Source organism: Watersipora subatra, chromosome 2 (genome assembly GCF_963576615.1).
Source record: "Watersipora subatra chromosome 2, tzWatSuba1.1, whole genome shotgun sequence".
NCBI classification, from domain to species: Eukaryota; Metazoa; Bryozoa; class Gymnolaemata; order Cheilostomatida; family Watersiporidae; genus Watersipora; species Watersipora subatra.
The window spans coordinates 29657412-29685262 of NC_088709.1; the positions used below are offsets into that span (position 1 = coordinate 29657412).

General features: G+C 33.4%; 1 protein-coding gene across 1 annotated transcript; it reads left to right on the forward strand.

Moving 5' to 3' along the window:
* Window positions 1–315: 315 nt before the first annotated feature.
* On the forward strand, window positions 316–27851 carry LOC137388113 (disintegrin and metalloproteinase domain-containing protein adm-2-like). The gene is made up of 6 exons (XM_068074625.1): window positions 316–1324; window positions 9474–9569; window positions 10465–10569; window positions 10955–11179; window positions 15066–15257; window positions 27529–27851. Exons 1-6 carry the CDS (start codon window positions 316–318, stop codon window positions 27849–27851), a joined length of 1950 nt encoding a protein of 649 aa, XP_067930726.1.

The following is a 27851-nucleotide window of genomic DNA, read 5'->3' on the forward strand; positions in this document are numbered from 1 at the left end:
TAATGAGATGTTGTTAGCAAAGTTATTCATTGATATCATAAATATATCACCCTTCAATAAATTGACCCTTGAAATTTTATATCCATTTTTAACTTTTATAGGTCATGATTTAAAGTGTTAATTAATTCCAATTCGAAGCTTGGCATATGAGTGCTATTAGAATATGTTACTAAAGGCAAATGTTAGCAAATTTTAATAAAACTTAAAATATGTAACAGAAAAGTTCCTGAAATTCCACAAAAAAGTAATAGTTCTTGATAAAATATTAAAATGATTGTGGAGTTGGTAATAGTTTTACTACCACTTTTGAGAGTCATGGAAGGAGCGAGTTTAAATAAGGTGGTTGCTGTCGGCAGCAACTTCTATTTGCCATTAACCAAACGAGCAGACCTTGAACACCTTAGACATACACTAGCCACTTATAAACATATATTTACACTTCGCGTTGATGGAACTGACGGCTGGTCTATGACTCTTAGCTTTCAAAGTAACCAGAATGCTCAGAAAATCTTTAAAGTGAAAAATATAATGGGAATTGGTGAGCTATTGCAAAGGAAATCAAGTAGGAGAGCTGATTCATGTCGTTTTGCAGGACTCATAGACAAATCACTTAAAGGAAGAGGTTATTTAAAATTATGTGACATTCTTGTTGTCATTGTACGCTATAGTAATTATGATGTCATAATAAGATCTACCAAAAACTCTACTGATTTTGGTTATTCTATCAAATTTACCAATTCATTCTTTAAAACTTGGCGGCCTGCCAGATCCAGAAGAAGAGAAACGAGGGCCTCAGCTCAGCAACTTCAAAACAATTTAGATTTGAATACTTACATAGAGCTCCATATAACTATAGAAAGGAAAGCATACAACGTTATGGAGTTATATGAGGGAGGCTGGAAAAAGCATCTAATATCTGCTATAGCCGTAGCTAACAGCTACTTCAATACTTTTAGAATAACTGCTCTGATTGCACATGTTGACATATGGAATGCAACCCCTCCTATAAATCTCTCCTATAACCATGCTAATGCTACAAAATCTGATTTAGAACAATTTCTCAGCGACTATTGCATATATCGAAGAGAGAACATTTTACCCGTTATTCCGCATGACGCTGGTGCAATTATTGCTGACTATCGTTCACTCAACTCAAGTAATTTAGGAAAAGCATTCATTTCTCGAATGTGTTCCAAGTCATTAAGTTGCTTGATAATCAGATCATCTGATCCTAGGGCTATGGGTCAAGTTTTAGTTCATGAACTGGGACATCTCTTGGGTCTGAACCATGAAGAACAACAAATCTCTTTAATGTATAAATATCGTAAGTTCATTCGCTCTATTTTTAGAAAGTCTTGCATGACTAGATTCGATCCAAAACCACTTTTTGTTCCCTCATGCTTTTTTAAATAGTCGAAATAGTGAATTTTTTTGTAAATGAGTTTGGTAGGTCGACAAGTCAGCGTGTTATATATACTCTTACTTATGATAACATATGCCTACACATACATTTAATTATAAACATAAACATAAAACGCAATGGCATGGTTTGTATAATTTTTATTTTGTAGTGGTTTCAATAATCATGAAACTTCTATTTGAATGCCATCATGCTTCGGAATAAAGATTTTACAGTCTACTTTTCAACTTTTTTTTATAGTGGTGGTCAAATAGAGGTTAGCGTTTTAATTTATTTCTAAAAAACTCGTCTGAAATTTTGGAAAATATATTTAACATTTTTATGGGTGAAGCGAATGTTGCCTTTGTACTTTTTTGGGCGCAGCGACATTATTAATTATGGCTGAATCAAATCTGCTAATTTACTATATTTCAACAAAAATGAATTTGGAAGCCAAGTATTTTTACCAGTTCATATCCATTGCTTGCAATTAACCTGGGATGTTATTTTAGCCTGTGCCTTCCTTTGCATAAGCTTTCAATTTTTTAAATTTCATTTTACATTTGAAGGCATTTTTTCTTTAATAACAGTGTATAAAATAATGTTGCATACAAGCTCATTGCACTCATTGATATGTTTGCTACAGTTGCAGCCAAAACTGGCTGTTCATGTGCAATAGACAAGGGAATATGAGTGCCAAGCCATAGCAAGCTAAGTTAAGACAACCACAAGGATACTATCAAATAATTTGCTACAAATCTGCAAATTCATAAGTTATATAAGAATATTCTATCAAACGATAAAAATATATATTCAAGAACAAATGACATAAATGAACCATACTTATAATACATCCGAAAACAAAAGCCAAAAATCTTGATACAAAAATATATGCATCATTTGTTTGGTCAGTTGCATTTTGATGGTTGCTTTAGGAAAGTTTAAAGTTGAAAAAATTTGTAGTTTGTAAATTGAAGGTTGAAAGTTACAAGAATAAATGTCTCATATGTTGATTAAAAATAAATTTTCTGTTAAAATTTTTTTACTGAGTGTACAGCGTCAGCATTCATCTAGTTTAGTTATTTATCCAAGTTTTCATCTTTATATGTATTTCTCAAAGTTTGTGTGTATGTGTGTAGTTCCAGCTATAGCTATTAAAATCTTGGAACAAAGAATCCGTATTGCTAAAGATTTGTTCTCAAATTTGTTCTCGGACCCTTCGGTTCACCAGTCCGACGCCTTACCAACCAGCCACTTGAGCTTGATGAATCCATTAGGCAATATATATAGGCTATATAAGAGCAACTACAAGAAGCCATGGCTCATATTAGTAAGCTTACTCAAATCATCCATTGGCAATATGCTAGGCTAATAGCAAGTTACAGGCAACTCTCATTAATTTTCATTTTTATAAGCTGATTTTTAATAACCGATCAAAGCCGGGTAGCACAGCTAACCTTCTTTATGCATATATATATTTTTTTTCAAAGTTTGTGGTATGTGTGTAATTCCAACTATAGCTATTAAAATTTTAGAATAAAGATTCCGTATGTCATGTTCTCGGACCTTTCGGTTCACCAGTTTGAGGCCTTAACAATTCAGTCACACGGGCTTGATGGATTCATTAGGCGATATATGTCGCTAGATGGAAGCAAGTACAAAAATCGATAGCTCTTATTAGTAAGCTTACTCAAATTGGGCATTGGCAAATTGCCAGGCTAATAGCAAGTGACAGGCAACTCTCATTACCTCTCATTGCTTATAAGCTGATTTTTATTACCCGGGCAATGCTGAGTTTCACAACTAGTCTTCTATATATATATATTTCTCAAAAGTTTGTGTTTGGGGGTGTGTGTAGTCTCAGCTATAGCTATTAGAATCTTGAAATTAAAATTTGTTGTGCTGTTGGATTTGAACTAACAATAAATGCATCTGCAGGTTTTTAGTCCGAACGCTCTACCACTGAGCTACATAAGGCAATTTGATTAATGACGTTATCATATTTTGTATACTGTGTTAATTATTTTAGCATTGTGCCCTGGCGTTACCATGCCCATGTTAAGAACTATTTTTTGTAAGGTTCAAATACTATATCTAGAGTTACAGCAAGTCTTTTCACGCAGACAATTATACTATTTCCGTGGGATGAGCCTCAACATTCACTCTCCGTTCAGTCAGACAAAGGCAGTACAATATCTCATTTTTACATTTGTGCCAGTATGGAGAGGTACCAGTATTGTCATATTCAACCTTTTGATAGATAGCTTATGATGGAACAGTAACCTTTTTTCATACACAGACACTTTTGTGCTAGAATTATTATTTCAGCATTCAGTTAGCCTCTAGTTGGGAATTATATCTTTTTTTTGTTTCTTGTTGACCACACAGACCCAGTCCTCATGGGTGTAGAGGGGTGGCTTTTTTGTCCTTTTGCCTCATCTCCGTCTGCACCTGATAGAGTGTGCTGTGGCCTCCAGCCTTTCAAGTAAATCCACTATGTATTTTATGTTGGGGAGAACACAGTAGGAGGGTACTGGTACTCCCACTAGCCCAAAAGGTGCAACTCTCGTTCGAGCATCATCAGATTTGCCGTTTTTCTATGGTTGAGTGCGGTGTCCACGGTACGCTCTCATCAGTGCGGAGAGCAACATGTCCCATTTTCCCTGGTCTAGGTTTAATAGTATCTCCCTGAGCAAGTCGGCCAGTTATTCATCATTGCGCTTCACCATTCCATTTACTTAAGGTGGAGTCGTAGGAAACTTTTTCACGTGCTCTGGTCCACAGTCTTGCTATCGGTTAAATTTTGAACATCGCTCCATAGTCTGTGCGAATCCATTCTGATAGGTCCTTGTAACACAATGTTCGCCCATTCATTGTACTAGCTACAACTGGTGTCATGGCTCCTGGAAGTTGCTGGTTCATACCAATATACATTTGTTATCGTTTGGTGTCATTGGCAGAAGCACCCCTCTGTCTAATGCCACTTTTGTCATAAGCAGCCAGTGCCAGGTCCAGCCTCACCAGTACCAGGTTAGATGAAAGTGACTGGTTTTCTTGCTTTTCCGCAGTAGATCAAAGTGTACGATTGTCATGCAGTTGTTTTTTGAACAGACAGCGCGTAGATAGCACATCACACGGTCTGGTTGTAAAGGGAAATCAAATCTTTTAACATACTCTGTCTGAGTGTATCCTTAGAGATAGCTAGATTTCGTGTAGTTTCCGGAGCTCCTTACAACCCAACTCTTATTGAGCTGTAGTCAGCTCATCTTTCTTTAATAATAAAACTGGCACAGAGGCAAGCCACTGGTAGAGGGCCAATGGCTACCATGTACCAAGCTCTTTAAGGAATGGTCCTCCATGGTTTGCACTTTCTAAGTTGGTCTGCCATCTCCCAGCTTAATAAACTTGCACTGCCAGCATTCGTCATACATCTGCAGGCTTGACTCATCAAAATTTCCATGACATAGTCCAGTCTAGTTTTAAGGTGTTGTGGAACTCTGCCAGGATCCACAATTATCATAGTATCTGGTTCAATGACTCTTTCTTCTTGGATAGCCAAGGGGTGTAGCATGGTCAGGCAAAGCCATAACTGCCAACTATATGGGTACTGTCAAAAGGGTTTTACAGCCTTGACTTTGATCAGCAATTCTCTAAGTGTGACACACTAGCACTTTTTTGCAAGTGTCTGAGTTTAGCTGAAGTAAGCAATCACCCTTTCTGTTTTGTTCCGTACCTGGGAAAATACTGCTTTTATCTCGCATACACTGGCTTTTTATCTAACATATACATCAGGCTCAGATCAGAATATCCAAGGGTGAGTGCCGCGAAAGTGCGCTACTTCATGTCACCAAAAACAGCCTGTCCTTCTTCCATGCCCATTTTTATTTTTTCAATCTGCTTGTGTAAAGGTTGTGCAATGGTGGCAACAAAATGTACTGACGGTTGTACTCTAGTATGGTTGAAAAACCCCGCAGCTTTTAGAGCTTTCAAGGTTGGCCATACCTGAGCCGTATGTGTTTTTTTGGAGTCAGTAGCCACTGCTCTTTTTTCATGACATGGCTCACATATTGCACTTGTGACTGGCAAAGTTTGCGCTTGGCTGGCTTGTCTTGTTTGGTCACTGTGCTAAGCCCGTGGCAGTCGGCACAAAACTAACACTTACTAAATTTCCATTCACGCCAACATCGCAGGAGTCTTTGATGAGTCTTTTATTAAGGAGATTCTGCACCTGGTGCTCTTCCTCAGCCACATTCACTAATCCGAGCCAGTTGAGTTGACTTTTAGTTTGAATTCTTCTTTTTGACGGAATCATGTGTTTCACTTTTGAAGTCCGTTAAATGGCTCTTTCTTTTTTAATAACTTGTTTTGGAAGAGGGCCTGGCCAGTCCTCTGTGGGCGACTCAGTTCTGCTTTAGCCCACCTGAGAAAATCTCAATACTAAAACCTAAACACGTCAAAAGTGGCTTCAACTTTGTTTGTTCGACTGTAGTATTTTGCTTTTTCTGTTAGTGATGCACTGAGTTATAGCAACAGGTAGATCTCTGTCTATATGAAACAGTCCACAGTGTCGGTACCTGCATAGTGAGGTGCTTGAAACTGACAAAACGAAACTGGGGTTTGAGGAACTATCATCAGATTTTCCAGCACATTGGCAAGGTGGTCTGAATCTCTTTCTGACTTTTAAGCACTCGGAGTGACTACGTCAGTATCTTCATGTTAGAAGAGCATATTTTTTAGAAGCTTAAAGGCAGGTTTTCATTTTTAAGGGCAGCTCAACCTCCATCAATCTGCAAGTTGTCTTACCTCAAGTTAATCAGTTTTCTAAGTCTGCCAAAATCACTTTTCTTCTTTTTCTTTGAGTCCTCAATGCTAAGTATCTCAATGAGGTTAATGTTCAACATAACACAAAGTCAGATGCCTGTGCTTTTTCTGAGTTTCCGAAGTGCTAGTCGAATGAATTGGTTGAGTTGGTGGGACAACCAGAATCTGTTATTCCACTGCTGCTATCAGTGTAAAGAAACTGATTTTCTTATTCAGATCAATTGGAAGTTTAGGCATTTTACTTGTTGCCACCCACTCTAAGAGCTTTGGCAAAAATAAGCGGTTGTAGCAATTATATGATATATATATTTGTAAACCAGTATATTATAACTAAGTACAACTGTAGGCCACAAACATTGCTAAATTGAGTTCAAGGATCGATGTATGTTCTTTTCATATCTTTAGCTCTGTGGTAAGCTGTGCCCCCTTCAAACTCGGCTGACCCTGCAGGGGTGAATTTACTGTGGTGTATATGGGGCAAATGAACTACCCTAAATATGGCAACAAAATAAATTTTTTTTTTAAATCCATTAAAAACTGAGTGAATTACATTTCATTTCACTGAGAACTTGCTTTGAGAGGAAATGAACAAACATGGCCTAGCAGAGCTCGTTACAGGAATCACATTTTAATAACCTCAACCTGAATTTGTTTAGCTTATAAACAAGTAAGGGTGGTTCCAATAGACATCCCCAATTGAGGCACAACATTTTTGAAAGAAGTACTACAAGCAAATAGATGTTTGCGTTGCTTACTGTAGGCCACAGTAAGGAAACTTGGAAACGTTTGGAAACTTGATTTTATTTTATTGCGCAATTGCCTGTTAACTTTTTGTTTACATGTAATCTTGATATACATAGTATAATGAACCTTAAAAAACACCAATTTAATTAGTCATATCTTATCTCAACTTTTACCTTAAAACTTGTTTGCTGCAAACAAATGATTACACTTTTTTTGGCTCAAACACACCTCAGCTTTATTCCAAGATGCCTAAATTTCAAAAGGTTCCACTAGCGTGGGCCAGACATAATAAACAAATATATATATATATATAGATACAAATGAGCATAAACATGCAGATATATGTATGTATGATATATATACTTGATCATAAACACCCTCTTTATGGCTTGCAATGCTTTCAAGTTGGTTTCATTGATCTTTTTCTGTGCCTTATTATGTCATCCTTTTCTCTAGCTTTATGTTTTTAAAGGTTGACTTGCAACAAAATTCACATTACAGCTATTTGATATCAAAAGATTCAGAGTGTCTTACTCTGCTGTATTGTATGTGCAAAATATGTGGAAATGTGATTACAAGCTTTTAAAGCTCAAAAACTAACAGTTAATCGCCGCCATCACGAAACCGCCATAGATTGGAATCAGTTTATTTCTCTGACATATGCAATCCATTTGGTTATTGTTTTGACACGTGATGTTTTAATGTGAATTAAAAGGCCAATAAAAAGCTCAATATAAAACTTTTCGTAGCACTAGTTTATGATAAACACTTCTGGTTTTACCGAAGAGCCTGTATCAAATATAGATGCTCGCTACTTTACAGTTTTGTTTCGGCTTGGTCTAATAGTCTAGTCGTAATCTGATCATGTGACCCATACTTCCTGCCAAGCTGTGTGAATAAGTTCTGCAGCATTTTTTGATTATCACAGGTGACTAACAGGCTCTTCATGTTTATCAGAGAATGATATGTACTCCTTCGAGCTAAGGTTAAAAAATTAAACGAATTTTCACCGTAGAGTATAAGATATCAGTGCTGAAAGTGACAGCATTATATAATGACGATGAAATAGACGCATAAGGACAATAGACATGATTTTTTGACTGAGTGAGGTATGTTTGTGAAAATATCTTGACAAATGAGGTTGCATCAAACTGTAAACAGAAGCACATCGCGTTCAACTGCGTCACGTTTGAGTAATTTTGAGAAGGATTCCAACCTACAGCCGTTTTCGTGATGGCTGCGATTAGCTGTTAGTTTTTGAGTTTTTAGGAGCTTGTAATCCCATTCCCACATATTTTGCACCTACAACACAACAGAGTAAGAAATGGTGAATCTTTTGATACCAAATAACTGTAAGTGAATTTTGTTGCAAGTCAACCTTCAACTGGAATATAGCATTGCCGTGAAGGATGGATTGCAGTTAAATATATCAAACTGAAATCCTGATTTTTCACATTGATATACAATCTTTTTATCTGCCAATGTTTTTCATATGCTCAATTTCTGTAGCCCCATTTGTCACTGCATTTTTTACATTTAGACATTACTGCTGCTCAAAGATGGAGCAGGCCATCTAAAAAATTTATTGAGTGGGTTCTTCCAAACAAATACATATATTCTCGTACCCCTAACTGTCTACAAAACTTACCAAGTCCTAATCTAACGTATGCAGAGTGTGGAAACTTTGTACTAGAAGGTGGTGAGTCTAAGAATAATGTGAGACTAAAAAATATATATTTGATGGCTGCCTTTAATATGTTTTTTTTTTAAATATTCACTTTGTTTGGATAATTTGATGGGTTATTAAATTTTGTGTTACTTCTTTGATAATGATATCTACTCTGATAGATAAACTTTTGCTTAGAGGTGAACCAGATGATAATGTGAGATCAAAAAAGGTTTCCTGTTGCCTGCATTGAATTTAGTTATCTAAGAGGAGTGTTTGTATTATTTTCAATCTAACTATCATATAGAGTTTAGGAAATTTTAGATGAAAAATACATAGCGGAAATGCAATTTATCTCAATATTGCTTTTGCCATTATTATCTAATCCTTAATAGCAAAACAATTAAATGTGAAATATTGACAAGATACACAATAAGTAATAAATTAATTTTTCCAAATTTTGTACGATTGTTAACATTTAGTAAATGTAATTTGAAATTTGTTCTTCTTAAATGCTTGCCATAGTTTTGTTTGAATCATGTTGGTTTTTCTTGCACATGTTTTGAGTATATATGTGTTCAGTGATTTCTGGCATATTTTGTAACATGTTATTAAAATCTTTTACAAAACTACATGTATGTAGTTCAGATTTTTTTCTTTCATTGGTAATAGAATAACATATAACTTTTAATTTTTTAAAATCTTTGCATCGCCTAATAATAGTGACATTTTATCAAGTTATAAATATATTATTTAGTAAGTTTTCAAAATAAATTAAAACACCTTTTTGATCAGTTATTTGTACTAATGTTTGGCCTCCTGATATATTAACGTGCATTTCAGATGAAGAATGTGACTGTGGGAAAAGACATACTTGTAATAGTAACTGCTGTGATCCTGACACATGCAAGCTTTACACAAATGCATCATGTGCAGCTGGTGAGTTATGAGACTTTTAATGTTGATTCCAAACCTTAAGTTGTTTAGCTGATTCCCTTGTAGAGCAGCTTCCCAGGCTAAGTGCAAATAATTAATATTCTAAAATAAACTTGATTGCAGATCAGAACCAAATAAATCTAATGCTATTGTGAGTAGCACTCTAAAATGCTGACTTGCAGTTGTAAAAGCTTAAATGAGCAACTATAGCAATGACTAAAACAAACTGCTGCAAGAAAATCATCTATGTTTTGCTTGTGAAACTAAAAAATCTTTGACTTTTTTAAGGCTATGTTATAATATGCGCTGATAGTAACATATTGCATTAATTGTATTATTTAATTAAATTACTTATTTATTTTAAAATTTGTGTTTTTAGAAAACTGTTCAAAGTATTGTTATCAACCTATGTATTGAAAGCTGTTCTTGGTAATGCTTTCAGCTGAAGCAAGACAACCTCTTCAGAACCATATATGCTAATTAACCCTTTTTATTTGAAATGAGAAGCAAGTATCCATCTGCATTCTCTATTTGACACTTTAACCAGGTTGAAACTAGAAACTATTTTAATATAAACTACCCAATAAGAATACGACACTATTGGAAAATATTTAAACAGTTTTCAAATACTGCTACCTAAATATATAAAAAGAAGACTACACGCTTCAAGAGCTATGTAATCTTCTTTAATTTCCTTAATTGCAAATTGATGTAGCACATGTCAGAGCTAAAAGCAGAATGCATAAAAATTTTCTAACATATATTTTTAATTGTCTACAAAAATTATAGCTTTTTGAAATTATGTACCAATAAAACATACAGGTTTTGAATCAAGCTTTTTTAGATTTTAGCAAGAAATTGTCACATAAAGACTTCTGATTGCTTTTGTAATTATTAGGTGAGTGTTGCAATCTTACCACATGTCAACTAAAACCTGCTTGCACTCTCTGTCGAGAAAGACGACATGAGGATTGTGACATAGAAGAGTACTGTTCAGGTGAAAGTCAGTTTTGCCCACAAGATATTTATAGATATGATGGTACTCCATGTTACAACCAAGAACATTCTCACTGCTATGATGGCTTCTGTCGCTCTCATACTTCACAATGCCAGGAACTCTGGAAAGGAAAAGCAACAAAGGCCTCTGACCAATGCTATATAACAAAAAATTGGCAAAGGCGAGGTACGTAAGACACATTTTCACAAGTATTATAATATGTTTATTCTAATGCACTTGAGTGTTGGTGTTTGACTTGAATTATAGAAAATAATTATGTTACTCTATGCAAGCAAGTAGATCTTTTTTGAAATTATCTAGTCAGCTCACCGCCGACATAGTATGGTTTACTGTTTCATGACATATCATGTTGTCCTATTGTAACATTCAGCTAATGCATATGGACACTGTGGATGGAGGTATCAAGCTTTTGGGTATCCCCGTTACCATTACAAAAAATGCAATACACTAACTGATGCGTACTGTGGGCTTCTTCACTGTGACTCCGAGCATTCAAGAAAAAAATTGACGCTCATTCAAACTCATTCTTTAGTTGGGAAAAACCGAGCTGTATTAGAATCCAGTGAGATATGTTACACCGTCCAATACAACACAGGTTGGTATAAAAATAAGCCAATGAACAAAAACATTTAGAGTAAACTAATTTGTAGATAACATAACAACAACCATTTAGAATTTTCTAAGCATTTAATGGTGCTTTCCAAATCTCAAAAAAAAACTTATTTTGGACAGTGGAAGTTTATCATTATTCACTAGAAAACAATGGAAGTAGGTTTATGTTCATAAAGAATTTCAATCAAAAGATTGTTAACAAATACGGGTGTGTTATGGTTTATAACCTGTTACAAATCAAGTGTCACACAAAAAAAAGTTTTATTGCTCCTAGTTATAGGTTAGAAGAATTATGGTAGCATAGGTTTATTAGCCATAAAGCTGATTGGTTAAATCTAGTATTACGTAATCTGCTTACACGTTATGAAATAACTATCTAAAACAGGATATTAAAAAGTAAATATTTGTTGTTAATTGTCACAGTTCAGATCCTACACTCTCACAGTAACAAATACCTCAGGTATTTTTTGATTATAATCTACTGTAAAATGTTACAATACTATTTACAGTACAGTATGGAGTTCTTAATTTTGAGACAGCCATAGTTGCTGACACACATTTAAGAGAAACTTGACAGCAACACCTTTGTTACATTAGGCTTTTATGACACCACGTAACACAACATAAACATTGAATTTTACTTAATAAACACATTTGAAAATAAGCTTTAATCTTTCAATAAACTTATCTTTGAATTTGTCTTTGTCCTAATTTTTTATTATCTGTCTCCAGCTTGGTGAATTTTGCTTCAGTTCCATTGTAACTTTCAGCAAACCTTTTTAAAATTTAGAAAGACCGAGCAACGATGTTCTCAAAAATGGCCTTTCACATACTTAGTCGTTAAATGGCCATCGTGAAGTGGCTTTTATGTGAACGGCTTCCTGTATGTCAAGAAAAACGCTTGCTCTAAATACTGTTCAAATTTTGATTTCGTCGCATGTTGGGGCACTCGTATGTCAAAATATGATTGTACAAAAGCTCTTGAATATATGCTCGATAGTCATCTGTATAGCCATCAAGGTACTTTTGCTTATACAACATAAAACAGGTTGCCTGTGACTCAGCATCTCTAAAGATATGTTTTCTATAAAACTGACAGTTTGTTTTGACTGTGCAGTTGAAGTGAACCTCACTGATGTCCTAAACTCAGCAAAACCAAGCAAGATTATAGTTTACACAAAATCCACGTTAAACTCTAACATATATGTGTATAGCCATAATTTAGTTACTACAGCCAATAGCCTCGCAAGCAAAGTAACAATGTTACATGTATGTAGCTACAATTGGAATCTCTGCTAGTACATATCTTAATATTCCTATTTAGTGCAATTTGTTTGCTTTTCTTATTCTTACACATGAGCATTGCATGCACTACTTTCTAGTGTGCATGCAAGCATCTATGCATGCAAATGTGTGTGCGTGCGATTGCATGCGGATGCGTGCGGGTCAGTGTGTGCATGCGAGTGCATGCGGGTGCGTGGGTGTGGGTGTGCGGGTGCATGCGCGTATCCCCGCTCACGGACTCGGGATTGCTTGTGTGTATCTCTTCGACCAGTCAGCTGATATATCCGCAAGCAGTTTAACAAAATGTACAAAAGTAACTCTCTATTTACACATTAAATATCAAACTTATTTGAGTTGCATACAGTATACTTGCTGATAAAATATACAGTAAACGATCCTATAACATAAATAATCCATTCTGGGAGCTTTTACTTTATAAGACCTTAACGCTATAGAAACAGCAAAATACAAGGCAATGTCTAATCCATTCTAAGATTTACCCACTTCCCAGACTCAAAAAGAGACTCAGTCTTTTGGTTTTTCAAAAAGGCAAAACTACACAACTTTTTAACTTGATGGCTGCGCAGTAACTGTAATATAATTGGTTCTTATTGAAAATTTTTTTCCTCTTTCTTTGCACTTTTATTTATTTTAAGGTCGGTGATGACAGTAATTTTATGATAAGCTAAGGAGAGCGCATGCCTTCAATGTCAACTCACTTTTTGTTATCCTTTCCTTTAGACAACCTGGTCTAATTTGTAAAGAAAAAATAACAGAAAATGTTTTTGTGTCAACAATATAGAAATATTATATATAAAAACATATCATTAGTATTCAAAGAATGTTGCTTGTCTTCCCTTCTATCCGTCGCCGTGGTTTGAGGTTAGGATGAAAAATAATTTTTGGTAAAATTAAATGTTTTGGTATTTAGCTTAATACACTGACATTCTGATGTCTGCACCAATCAATTGACTTTACGTATTTATGATAACTGAGCAGCTACTTGCTCTCTGTTCATTATCGACACACCTGCTTATCTTTCATGACAAGTTAGACTGTCAAGGTGCAAGCATATATAATAGTAACAAGTTTTTACATCAATTTTTCTCTCACAAATGCTCTCTTACTTTGAAATCTGAGAATTCAAAAAAACTAAATTCTTGTTACCTAAATTGAATAAGAGAACTTACACCAACTTGACAGTTTAAATTATATAGAATTTTTTTTACGGAGTATTAGGAAAAAACTTTACCTAAAAACAAAAGATATGTGGAATTCATGTTAGAAGAAGTTTAAATTATAGGAGTGTTTAATGTATTTTGCTAATAATGATATATTCTAAAACATTATGATGAAAAAAATTTAATTTTTCACTGTTTGAACCCTGGCTGTCCATGTCAATGTGTGTCAGTAACAAATTTGTCTAACGATCTGAAGTTTTTAAACTTTTATTAGTATGTCTTAATGTGCTCATAATACAATAAGAATGATAACATAATAATAATAAATAATAATAAATACCATGACACTTAGTAACACTAGTAAAAAAGTCCAGCAACATGGCAAATATTGCTAAATAAAAAAAGATTGTTTCCCAGTCATTTAGACTAAAACCATATAAATTCGCATGATTTTAAAGAATTGTAGTTATCTTTGCAGTAGCGTCATATTCATCGGTCAAACACTCATCATCTGTTTCATGACGCAAAACAAGCTGAGCTGAAAAATTATAGTTAGAGTTATAAAATTCCACATTTGCATCATGATCATCTATGCCCTACCAACAAACAAATCATAGCGATTATTTTTGTCAAATTGTTCCAACAAAAGTCGTTATTTTAACGTAGGAAGAAGATGAAAATATTTGAAAACTTAGAAATAGAAACAAAATTTATTGGCTAATACCCTGTGCAAGAATTGACTTCATCAGTTTACACTGTTACTTAAAAACAGCTTTTGTAAGCAGAGCCGTGTGAATGCCGGTATTGCAGTCGTTATGGTTTCTGACACACCCTGCGCAACGCTGGCCATTAGGGTTTAAAGGGTTAAGAGCCATCGATCGGTGCAGGTGTTACATCAAATGGGTTTAAAGGGTTGAAAGAGGAAAAGCAATTGGTATTACAACTAGCTATAAAATTTACTGTATATATTATAGTTAAACATTACCTAGTAAGTTTCTACTTCCATGGGAAGACAGCTAAAGAATTATATCAGTTTTGAAGTATCTTAAAAAGTTAATTGTGATGTAATGACAACAAACAACTCTTAACTTGAAACAGGCAAAAATTAACAATTTTAGAAATCTTGTATTAATAAGCTATAATGTGAGATATAGAATGTCAATAATGATCATAGAGTGTCTAATAAACTACAAAACAAGATATGATGTTTAGTGAGAAAGCAAATATGAAACAAAAAATGCAAAAAGCAAAGTTTCCAAGTTTGTAAGTTCACAAATTTTAAAGCAATATATTTAATAAAAACATAAATATTAGGTGCAAGCATTTTATAGAACTCATGAAATAAAACATCAACTCTACTAAAACATTTACTCAAGCATGTCTCTATGCACTACCATGTTTTAGAAATGTCTGATAAAGATCCAGGGCAAGTACCAACTGGTGCTAGTTGTGGCTCCAACAGAGACTACATGTGCGAAAAAGGTGAATGCAAAAAAGTGAAAACCAAGAAGTCGTGTGAACGGTGCTTTGCTAAAGAATACATATGCAACCAATTTGCTGATTGTGTTGAAGTGCCTGATGCTTTATGCATGCCTGGTAAATATACTGCTTTAGATTATTTTCCATGTTTGAATATTACGTGGACTAAAAGGTTGCGGTAAAGAAAATGCCTGAATTACTTTTTCATGATACAAGCTTTCAGAGAACTAGCGTCTCTGTGAAATAGTATTACACGATGTTTCAATTAGGCTTCAAACCAATTATGAGAAATAAGATGTCTCATTTTTATGTCTCATACATATTATGTTTAAGCATTAAACATATATTTAGTATATATAACGTATATATATATAATGTGTATATATATATGAATATATATAATATATATACATATATATACATATATATACAACATATATGTATGTACAATTTTTTATGTATCTATAAAAATATATATTAATTTATATATAAATAAATATATACATTTATTAGAAAGGTCAACCTTTTTGCTATTAAGCAGTAACAAAATAAAGGTTCCCTTTGAAGAGCATCGACTTGTTTCATTTATATTATATTCATTTTGTTACAGCTACCACTAGCAGTACCATACCATTTAATTATAACTCAACACTACTTAGCAGTGTATCAACCAACTCAAATAAAACTACAGTCACTCCAGATGCATATGAGAATGTTATCAGTGCTATCCTGGTAACAGCCTTTGTGAATTTGGTGAGTCTAAATTATCACATAAATTGTTAATCTGATATAATGTAACACTTTCATTCATATCCTAAATTTTTGCTAAATTAGTTTTATCCAATAAAATTGTTGTTCAGTAAAATTGCTTCAATAAAATTGTTGCTGTAGAATTAAACTGGTAATTATATTAGTTGCTAGCTTTAACCATTGTATACATCCATTCAATTTTTCTATTTATTTATTAATATTTCATAGTATTCTAATTCTTATCCAAGCTCCGATGAAAATTATGGTGCTAAAGAGTGATTTTGATTTTTGTTTGTCATGAATAATATACCATGGAGCAAAATCTTCAAAAACTTTTTTATTGCTGTGAATCATGTTTTTATCAGTCATGTGTGAAGCATATACATGACCTACATTACATTGGGCTCATAAAGGCACTTGTTAAAATAATATAAATTTAATTATTAATGAAAGAAACTAGTTGATGCTAAAAATTGCAATAACATAGCATTTATTGAACTTTCAAGTAGCTGAAAAAGGAAATACAGACCATTTTGCTTTTTATCATAAAACACTATTAGTATTGGTAAAATATGAATTAATTTTACTAAAACAATATTTAATTATAAATCAGACCTCAAAATTAAATAGAGCAAAAGCCTCTAGCAGCTAGTTGAAAAAAGAGTTGTTCATATTGACACTTACACTGAGGTTATAATTATTTCCTAACCTCATGATACATGTTATTCCCAAGCAAGATTATATAGTAATGAAGCATATTCAAAATTATACCATGCAAAAGTCTAGAAGAAAACTTAGCTTTTCTTGCTTGAATTACCAACACTTGTGTTGATCCATGCTTGTTAATGGTAATCGGCTTGTCCGCTAAATTATTCAAAATGTCTTGTGTAATAAATTTAACCTAATTGGCTAATCACTTTATATTAAGTAATTTTTAAAAACTGATGTCAACGTGATTTATCTAATTGGGGTTTTATTAATAATTCGAAATAAAAGAAAAATATTAAGCAGTTGTTTGCAAGAGTAAACTTATTTCTGTAGCGGTTAATGAGTCATTCTCATACTCACTGGTAGCCATTTTGAATTTTGCCATGCTGAAGTTATTACCTAAAGAAAGCTAAGTTATATCTGCTTAAAACTTTTTTGTAGTAAATTGACTAACAACTGAATTTTTGTTTTAATATACATACCTACATGTAAGTAAAAATATGTACCTTCATATATATAAATTGAAGTGTTTGTGGGTTTGTTTATAAGTCGTATGTCGGTTTATAGCAATAAAATATGCATGCGTGCAGCACTTGCTGCAGTTAGCAATGAAAAAAGCCACATCACACTAGAGTTAAACTTTAAAACTAAAAACAGACAACAAACTTTGAGCAATATATATATATAAATATATATTATTTACTTCTCACTAAACTTGACATTATTTTATTGTATTAGATTACTTCAAAATAAATTAAACAAGATAATTGCTAAACAATCTCTTTTATTATTAGTAGGTTGAATAGGTTGTCACTACAATAACCGTTTACTAGATGTGTAAATTGCCAGACGTTAGAAAAGAATCGTACTTAATCCAATCGCTGAAAATTACTGTACAGATTGTGCGCTAAGGAATGAGATTTCATTGTGAAGACAACTTGATTTAGACAAACATTTCTAACACTGAGCACCTAAACTGATGTCTGGTGTAGCAATTTTATCTATTTGCAGTTCACAATATTATTGCTCACTATCTGCATAAAGAAATATTTGCTGTATCGAAGCAGAATACATATAATGAAGAGTGCTACTAATGAGAACTATTTTCAACCACAATAGAAGGCAAAACCCGTTTTACACAAAGACTGTTAGATCTCTAAATACAAGTTCCTCAGAAAGACAAAAAATAAATATTTTCAGTTTGTTCTTGAAAACAAAATGTATGTCTAATGATTATATTTCAAGATGTTGGTCATGTCGGGTGAATAAAAAAAACTGTAACACATTATTTCAAATTCAAGATCTGCTGATAAATTGATATAAAAAAGTTATGAGTGTAAAATGTTATACTGTTCATTAAAATGAGATTTCAGTAACCCATTAGAATACAACAAACAAAAAACTTCTCTACTTCAAGGGATAAGTTAAAAGAATTAAAAAATTATGCATCAGTTCTTAGAAAAAAATTGTCAGGTCTTTTGATAATCAACGGTTTCTCATTTTGCTAAGTGTCCAAAAAACCGGTCTAGGGAACCATTAATCTTAGTAATAAAACCTATCTGTAATACAAGGTTCAAATTTTTGAAGATATTCTTGTTTAACCAAGATTCTAAAGAGCTATCTCTAAAAAACTTATTTTGACTTATAGATTTGTTTGCCACATCAGCCTTTAGCAATTCCTTTTTCATCAAAGCTGTTTAATCTGGAATAATTATTGTCTTAATTATAAGTCATAGTCTAAAACAGCTGTGTCATGAAAAACTATTCCAGTAAAGGTGAGTTAATATTGTTATTTATTTTGAGAGGGGTTTATATAGATGAGTATTAAGAAGATTTACCATAATATTTAGTCTAGTGATTTATAGAGATTTTAAATATTAATAGTTTTTATTTCAGCTTATTTCAGCCCTTCTGTATTGTAAACATATATTCCTTTTTTTACTACTTTGAGTATCCTACCCTGTTTAGCGATGTAGTAGTTCTCTAATATATACTTACTAGCTGTGCTACCTGGCGTTGCCCAAGTAATAACAAGTTTTTGGACAGAAAATTGATTTGTACATAATATATAACAACATTTCCCATTCCAACTTTCTATCTGTATGCATATCATGAGAGAAGTGTTTTGTGTAGTTGAAATAAATTAAGAGAAAAATAAAACCAACTGTAAATGTTTTAAAGCTTTGTCAAACAACAGTTACTTTCAAACTATTAGCCTGGCACAATGCCAATAGAAAATTCCAGTAAGCTAGTTAATAAGCGCTAGGCTTCTAAAGACAGCACGCCGAGACGTTGCATCAGCATTGTCAAGCTACGCTATTCTAATAATAGCTATAGCTGGAGGGATACACATACTTTCACATTTATAAATATGTATACATATACATATATATATATATACATTCTTTGAGGTGGGAAATTTTTAAAATGACTGATATTCTGCTACTAAACAAACCAAAATGAACAGGAATATAGGGAAAGTTGTATGGGTTAGCACTTGTGTAAGCCTTGCTGGTAAAAATTAAAATAATATATGAAACCATTAACAGAAGTCTGAACATTTGTTATTTATTGTAGACTGCAATGCAATTTTCCTATTTAAAAAAAAAGGCTTGTCTAAACCTCTGAACTGTGGCTTAAAAGTTGCAATGAAATCTAAATGGATTTCTGATTTTACCAAATTCTGGAAGTAAAATCGCACACATCTTTTAAAGGCCTTAAATAGTATAGGATGATGTGGGACTTTTCCACATGCTGGAGCTGACCCAGCTTGGTTATTAGTTGACTTTGGAAATGTACCCCTATATTCGTGCAAATCTGTTTCCGCAAACCTATGTAACAAAAAACTCTTTTATTCAGGACCCTAGCTACCACCAGCTCTGTCAGTTCTCATAGGGCCAGTCATAAGGCCAAAGCATTCGGCCATCATGTGAAGCAGTTGATTATTACCGATATCAATGGTTCCACTTTGGTTTCATCAGCAATGGCTGCACCAAGCCTGCTTCTATCTTCTGCCGGATGTGTCAAGCATACAGCCTCTGCCTGCTTCCGACTGTTTTTGCCCTCTGTTTGCGGCTTGGTACACATCACACCTTGTTGTCACTGAAAAATCTGGCCAGTACCAGATCATATGAAGGCTTCTGGTCGTCTTGCGCACTCAAGAATAGACCAAGACATTGCTTGCCTTACACAGTGGTTTCCTTGACAGCTAGCAAACAGACTTCACACCATTTGGCCTGGTCGTGGAGTAAATTAAAAGCTTATAGCACTCCTTTCTGCCGTATTCAAAAAATGATCAGATCTTGTGCCTTTGCCAAAGTTTTCAGTGCTCTGCACCAGTGGATCTCTGGTCAGATCTACTTCTCATGAGAGTTTTCAGTATGTAGTGGCCACAGACCCCCAGCCGGTTGCATCTGTGCCAGCTTTATGCCAATGTCACTTCAAATTTTCACATGAATTGTGTGACAAAGTTTTAATATTACCTCGGCCGGCCCTGGGCCAACTCTTCAGCTACCCAGTTGCAGAAATTCAGTAAGTTGACTTGTGAAACTGGCCATGTCGTGTTTAGTCCTAGCAAATCCTGACACTACTGCCGGGCTTACCTAGAGTATGTACAACAATTTCTGACCTTTCATGGTAAATTACTTTTTGAGGAGTTTGCTTGGAGAGTCGAATAGCTCAAACTGCCAACAGTCTTTACAGGTCTGCTGGCTCAGCAGTTGTTTCAGTGTAGATGGAAACTACACCATGATCTTCAATCATCTGGTTACAGCTCCTTCTTTTTGTGCAGTAGGAAAAGTGAAGCATGGTTGGTTTAAAGTGGATTATATAGATACAGTTAGAAGTGCTTCACGGCTTTGACCACGGCAAGTGAATCTTTTTATGTGAAAAAGTAGTTTTTCTCAGCAGGTTTTCTCAGTGTTAAAGTAGGCAATCACTTTTTTTTTAACTTTATTTTGGAGATGGGACAGTATAATTGCTTCTACTACATATTCACTCACATCTGTATCTACAATATACAGCTGATTCTAATTAGGGTGTCTTAGGACACGTGTAGAGAAGAAGCGTAAACTCGGATTCTCAAAGGCAGCCTGCTTTTATTTCTCCACACCCACTTCTCTTTTTTCCTGTCAACCTGTGCACGAACTGCGCCATAGTACCAAAGGTAGAGATGTTTTGATGAAAGTATTCTATCATGTTCCAGACACCCTGCAGCTCCCTGAATCCCATGGTTATTAGTCTTGCCTCAATAGTTACTAATCTGGAATACCCTAGTCTTCTTTGAGTTAGTAGCCACCACTTCTTTATTTACCACATGACCCAGGTAGGGCAATAATGACTGGAAGAATTTGTAATTAGCTAGCTTGAGCTTGAACCTGGCTTCCTTCAGTTGCTGAAACATATCTTATAAACATTGCGAATAAGTATCAACATTTTGTGCAATGAATATGATGTCATTCAATTAAAGGTGTAGCCTTTCCTAATGAAATACTTGCAGCACCCATTCCATCAGTTGTTAGAAAGTGAATGGCATAGATTAAATCCAAATGGCAGCACTTTCTTTTTCCATAAACCAAAACGGGCTGCAAATGCTGACTTTTCCTTAAGTACAGACATCTAAAAGCGCTTGACAGTTGTAGTCACCCACCAAATTTAGTGTACTAAGAACTTGCTTCTAAAGAGGGCTTTGAAGCTACTGTCAATCCAAAAAATGGAGTAGGCGTCCTGTTCGATGATTGCAATCAGCTATTGGTAGTTGCTGCAGAACTGCCACTTTCTATCTTTCTCCTGGACCAACACTATCAAATCTTAAAGGTGCCTGAAGCAACTTCAATTACCCTCTTGCTGAAAAGATCCTGCATCTGGCATTCTGTCTCGACTTTCCCCTTTGGTAGTAGCTGGTGGGAAGGATTACATATAAACTAGGTGGCCTCTTTCAATAAAATAATGTCCTCTACATCCAAGTGCTTCATACCCTTAAACTATACTAGCATTAAAAACACATGAGGTATGCTTATGTAGATCAGGTGTGTTATGGTTGCTTGTGTACGTATTTGTCATCACCATTGTGTTTTATTCAGTTTTTACCTACATGTGTTTGGGGCCTTCAACAGTGTATTGTTACTGTTTGTAAATATTGTGCTTAGATCTTTGGGACTCAACACCCTCGTAAGACACTAACACCCAGCAACTAACAATCAACTGTTTCTGAGTGCATAAAATTAATAAATTTCCATCTAAGTTAGTTGAAATTGACCAACAGCTGTATAAACTCAAAGCCTAATGTCTTAGTGCCAAATATTTAAGCTGAGTTTTTTTATTTGCCTAGTCTACTACACTACATTGTAGAGTCAGATTGTAAACTACTAGGTCTAAAATATAATCATCTACTAGTCTCTCAAAGAGTAATCCAGCCTTGTTAATTTTGTCCTTGTTTAACTTAATATTAAGTGTGCACACTGAATAAATTGTACACATGGCGGTATAAGTTGAAAACTTATATGTTTATCTTGTGGCAATGAATGGTATGTGAGTACAAATGTCTTGATATATTTAAACATGTAATATATACAAATGAAGAGCAGTTTATATTAAAGTTTTGCAATAACTAAATTTTACTGCTTGTTTTCCCAAAAGCAACAATGAGAGGAATATTTTGAAATCTTTAAAGTGCGTAGTGACAAAAAAGCCTTTCTATGTTTAATGCAGGTAAGTTAGTGTTTTCAACTGTTTTTGACAAAAAAAGACTATCATTGCATATGTTTTGAAATTTTTTGAAGTATAATCTATACACTTGATACACCAAATTGTAATTCTTGATATAAGAAAGACAAGTTTTTTTGCGTAAACTCAACTGCTCTAGGTCCTTGTTTAAGGACGTATACAACTAATTAGTTTTTATCATTTGGTATACAAGCACAATCATACATAAAAGTTTTACACATTACAAGTTTTGATGATTTACGGCACTCACATTACTCTAGTATTTCTATGGTAGTGACACATTTATCTTTTATAGTAGACAAGTATCATTGCTTAATAGTCAGCATATTTATTTCAGAGAAACCGTACTCGGGGTACTTACAGTATATTCAGTGAAATCAAAATCAATGCTTTTGATTTCCTCAGATTGCTTAAAAATCTAGAATAGACTGAAGGCTCTTTAAAAATGGTATCTCTATGGAAGGGATTCTGATTGTCGTATGCTCTGCTAACTTATGCTCTTCCTACTGCTGCTGATTGTCACTTAAATGAACTATTTTGGAGTTATTCTATCTTGAACTTTGGTTCTATAAGACAAAAGTAAGACTGATAATAAATTAAGATTGATCAAAAAGTGATAAAATTTAAAAATTAGAGAAGTAGTACCACTTTGAAATAAGTTCCATAGTCTTGAAGCAACTTTGAAATGAAAGCCTATTTTTTTCTACCACACCAATAATTTAAAAAATGTGAATGGGACTTTTTTGTATAACTTCAATTTAACTAATTTTCCAGTATCACTGTAAAAAACTTTTATTGAACCCATGGGGCTTTATTTTTCAACTCTTTTTTATAGTGACTGTCAATTGGAGGTGGTGTTTAAATAAAGGTTTGCGTTGTATTTTTTAAATGGCTCGTCAGAATTTCGGGAAGATATATTTAGTCCTATAACGGGTGTAGCGAATGTCACCTATATTTTGCCCTCATTTTCTGGTGGAGCAATAATGAATCTTTTGGAAGCAATAAATATGCTAACCAACCTTCAAAATGTCAATGATCTTTATATAAATATGCATGGAGAAACCAAGAACGATCTCTACCAGTTGATATATATTGCTTGCAACTAACCTATTGTGGTATTATAGCATGTGTACTGTTTTGCAATTTGTTCCAACTTTCAATTTTATTTCATTCTAATTTTGAACACATATCTTTATTTTATATTTATTATTTGCCAATGTTGCATAAAATTCCATTGAACTAATTAATATGTTTGCTTCAGTTTGTAACCAAAACTAGAACTTAAACAAGAACCTACTATAGTAGCCTGAGACAATTATCAATTATATCTATGGTGCTACTTTTAAAGTTTCTACAAAAAACAAGCTACATGTATAAGTTTGAATGTGAAAATGATAGAATTGATTATTATTGATAAAAACGAATCATTATTAATACTATTTTGTGGACACTTTTCTACTGATCCTTGGATATCAAGGGTTCATAAAGATCAAAGATTGTTTAAGTGGTGTTCAAATAGAGGTGGAGTTCAAACAGAGGTGGCATTCAATTAGAGGTGGCGTTCAATTAGAAGTTTTTGATATCCATCTTAGCGTTTAGATGACAGCAATTTATGTTACATCTATTTATACTGATACAATAATGATAATTTGTTTGTTTTAATGTTAGACAAAACTAAAAAATGTTTTTGGAAACGCAAAGATTTGTGGGCTCCAAACTGAGGTGAAGAGGTACTTTTTTGTCAAATCATAGACGTAAAATTTACGACCTCAACGATGGCAAGTATTTCTAAAAGAGAAGCAGAATCAAAGCCTTTCTAGTAGCTGAAATTTTTATAAATTTTCTTATCTTATTGTCATACTACATGTCTGAGTCTTAATTTTACAAAATTTGTAAAATATTTAATATTGATAACACATGTTCAAAGCAGATACGACAAACACCAAAAAACTATCTGTTGTATTTGTTTGAATTAGTACCGCATGAAATTGTTAGCAGTAGTTACAAAATTACACTAATTAGTTTGTGCACATAGTACATTTTATAAAAAGATGGAGCAATATACTTTTCTTTTGCACAAATAGGGACTTTGTAAATTGTTTATAACTAATAGCTATTCTCAGAAGTCATATGTTTAAATCTTATTAACACGTTTTTTATGCTGCTATATGGACAATTTTTATATAATCTTGCACAAAAATGAATGATATCTGTTTAATTATATTGCTCCCACTCTTTTTAGACTGATATTTTGAGTTGAATACAAATATTCTGTACAGTTTCTAGCTTTAAAATAGTGAGAAAACTTTTTATTCCATTGAAAGTACACAGAAATATTATACCAACACCTATCTGTTATGTTATCTGCTACTGTTAATGCAGGAAGACTGTGGTGTTTGTTAACTTTTAGCTGATAGAATATAAAATATACATATATTTTTATATACATAAAAATCTATGTAAAATATACATAAGATTTTTCTTTAGTAGTCATGCTACCTGTTTTGGTTTTCCAGCTTGACAAATGATGATGATACATAGAAAACTCTGTCATATTTACACTTCTCGCATCAAATATTAAGTGATAGATATAAAATTACACGAATGATCTTGTAAAAACCCTCTTATCTGCTAAAACCACTCATCTCACTTAAAAAAGGTTTTTCTGCTATGCAGCTGGTCAATTTTGCTGTAATAGATTTGTTTGAGCAAAATTCTGTTACGTAATATCTTTAACCATTATGTAATTTATTTTAATTAATTAGGGATTATTAATCCCTAAGTTAATCTATTGTGCATAGTTTTATCTGCAGTTCCCTTAAAACAAGTGTGAGAATTCTGCAGATAAAACTACTTATTAGCTGTTAAGCAGTTTTAGATGCAGTTGAGGGTATCTGAATTATGCAATGTCTGCTGCTTGATCTATTTTTGACTAATGCAAAGGGCTGTATTGCTTTGATTAATGTAAGTTTTGGAATATCCACTGTTGGGAGCCGATAATTTCACTACAATTACCTTCTCACATTGTATAAGGTAACTGCGGATAGAACTACTCATAATAGATTACCCTAGAGATTAATATTCTCTTTTTGATGAAATTAAATTACATAATAGTGGAAAAGATTATGTAACAGAATTTTGCTCAAACTAAACTATTAGAGCAAAATTGACCAGCAAAAGAACAAAATTTGTTTGTTCTTTTTTTTAAAGAACAAAAAGATGATATTACACAATGTTGAAACCATAACAAAATAAAAAAACAAATAATTATCTTGTCATCATTCAAGAAACCCATAATTAGCAATAGTAGTTACATGTGTAGAAAAAACTCTTGCGGTGGTGTGATAAAATGTTATTCTATTTAATTGAGGAGAGCTTAACTAGGTATTATCAATTTGAATCCATCTACTGTGAGCGTTTCTGTGAAGTTATGTAGTAGTCTTATTGCAGATTCCTTTGCACAAATTCAGCGAAGTGAAATTGTGTCAAATCCTTTTGGGTTTTACTATTTTTATAATTTACACTAGAATGGAAAAACACCGAATCTACTTGAAACATAGAAATCTGGTGATCAAAACTTCCAAAAAATTAATAAACATAATAACATCAAACAACATGTCATATTTTTTGCATCGTTCAGGATGGCATAAAAATTCTTTAACACACTTTAAAAGAAATTCAAACCTTTTATAAATCAAAGCGTTTCATAAAGTCATTATGCACTAGAACCATTTTACTACAAGCTTTTGTTTTACTAGATTCAGTTAGTTTTGGGTTCAAACAAAGCAAATGTTCTGCACATCAATTTTGTTGCTATTTGTATATTTTAAAACCGGAGTGTTAAAAAATTACCAGTTTTAGTGAACCATTGGTTTAAACATAGACTGAGTAGCCTATTATTAAAGCCAGGATGCTGCAGAATCATTAACCTTTAAGAAATTTAGCTCATATTCTCATATAAAATCTTTAGCACTCCAAGAAATTAGTCGGCTCCCTAATGATTTTGAAGTGTTCAATTTTGCTATGAAAGTTAATAATATCAAGTAATGTCCTATGTCTATTTGCTGTAAAATACTTCTAAACCATTACTAGAGATATGTTGTAAATTTTGTTACAGCAAGGGCAGAATCACTTGTTGAGTTTATTTAGTCAATGGAAACAGTTTTCCTGAACCTATTGATAAAGCTTTCAAGGTGAAATCTGTTTTTCTTTTTGACAGTTTCCTCTAGTTTCAAGTATGTCTTCAGTTATTCCAATTTTCTTAAGCTCATATTACATTTTTAAAGTGTAAAACCAGACTAACTTAAAAGCTGAACAGCTTTCTTGTTCACTTGGTTTCAAAATGGCAGATAACTCAAAATGAATGTTTCTGCCTGCTACCATTTACCCTGAAAGAGTGGTCTGCCAATGCAAAGCCTACTCACTACAATGCAGACAATCTGCAGTGGCTCACATTGAATCAGACTGTAATTTTTGTAGAATCACAATAGAGATACTACTTGTTAGCAATTACCTCTCAATTTGGTATTAATTAATATATTTATATGACATGAGTGATGGTATATCTGTGCAAGAACTTTTTTTCTGCAATCTGCTCTTGCAGCTCAAGTCTATAATCGTGCAGGTAATTTATTGTAGTTGCCATACAACATTGACTATGACACACACTGCAATAAGGAATACTAAAACAGATTATACAAACATATATCACAGTTACAGAAAATTTATAAAAGTAAAGCATATCAAAGTATTATTAAAAGTCAATAATAATTTATCTCTGCTGAAAGTATGCACGGAATTTTGATTGATTGCTTGATAGTTATGAAGAAGTTGAGTGATTACTTGCAGTGTTGTTGTTTGTGCTTGTAACTTGTGAAACAATTCTTGAAACGCAAAGTTGTATCAGCCATTGTAAATACACGTAATATAGAGAAACCTTAAAATAAAACAAACATTGTGATACAGGTAACCAAAATTATAAAAAGAGTCTGTTCTTCTCATATCACTCAAGGTTCCTATACAATTGATAAAACTTTATGCCAAGTTGTATTAGTTAGCACTTTGTATATTACTCAGTTAGCTTTAGAAACTTACATAGATATCTACATGTAGATACTCTGACATGTCCAATTACATGAATGTTTTTAATAGTTGTAAGTTCCATGAGTTTGAATGTTTAATAGATTTTGCTTGCTCTATTTTCCAGTGTACGATTTGCTAAGAAAGAAGAGTGAGCTATTTGTTTTCTCTCTTCTGACAGCCCATGTAATGAGGCATAAAGAATTCAACTTTGACAAGAAGTCACACGATGCAAATATGAACAACGAATCAGAGCTAAGTCTGAAGAGTTCACCTAGCAAATCCTTGATGATAACTGAGTTTATCTTCTTGAATAGCGGAGAAGAAGAAAGTTGTGACAGGAGTACAACAGATGTGTTGAGAGTCATCTGTATAATCGATAATGTAAGAAGAGAAGCTTTTAGTTGTAGCGGTGCGGGCTCATCCCAGTGTCAGCCAATATCCGATTAG

Excerpts from the sequence above, each read along its gene's own strand:
- LOC137388113 (XM_068074625.1), top strand. The coding sequence starts at position 316 with ATGGAAGGAGCGAGTTTAAATAAGGTGGTTGCTGTCGGCAGCAACTTC. Across the intron at positions 1,325-9,473 it reads CTCTTTAATGTATAAATATC|ATGAAGAATGTGACTGTGGG; the intron begins GTAAGTTCATTC and ends CGTGCATTTCAG. Across the intron at positions 15,258-27,528 it reads TGATGCTTTATGCATGCCTG|TGTACGATTTGCTAAGAAAG; the intron begins GTAAATATACTG and ends TCTATTTTCCAG.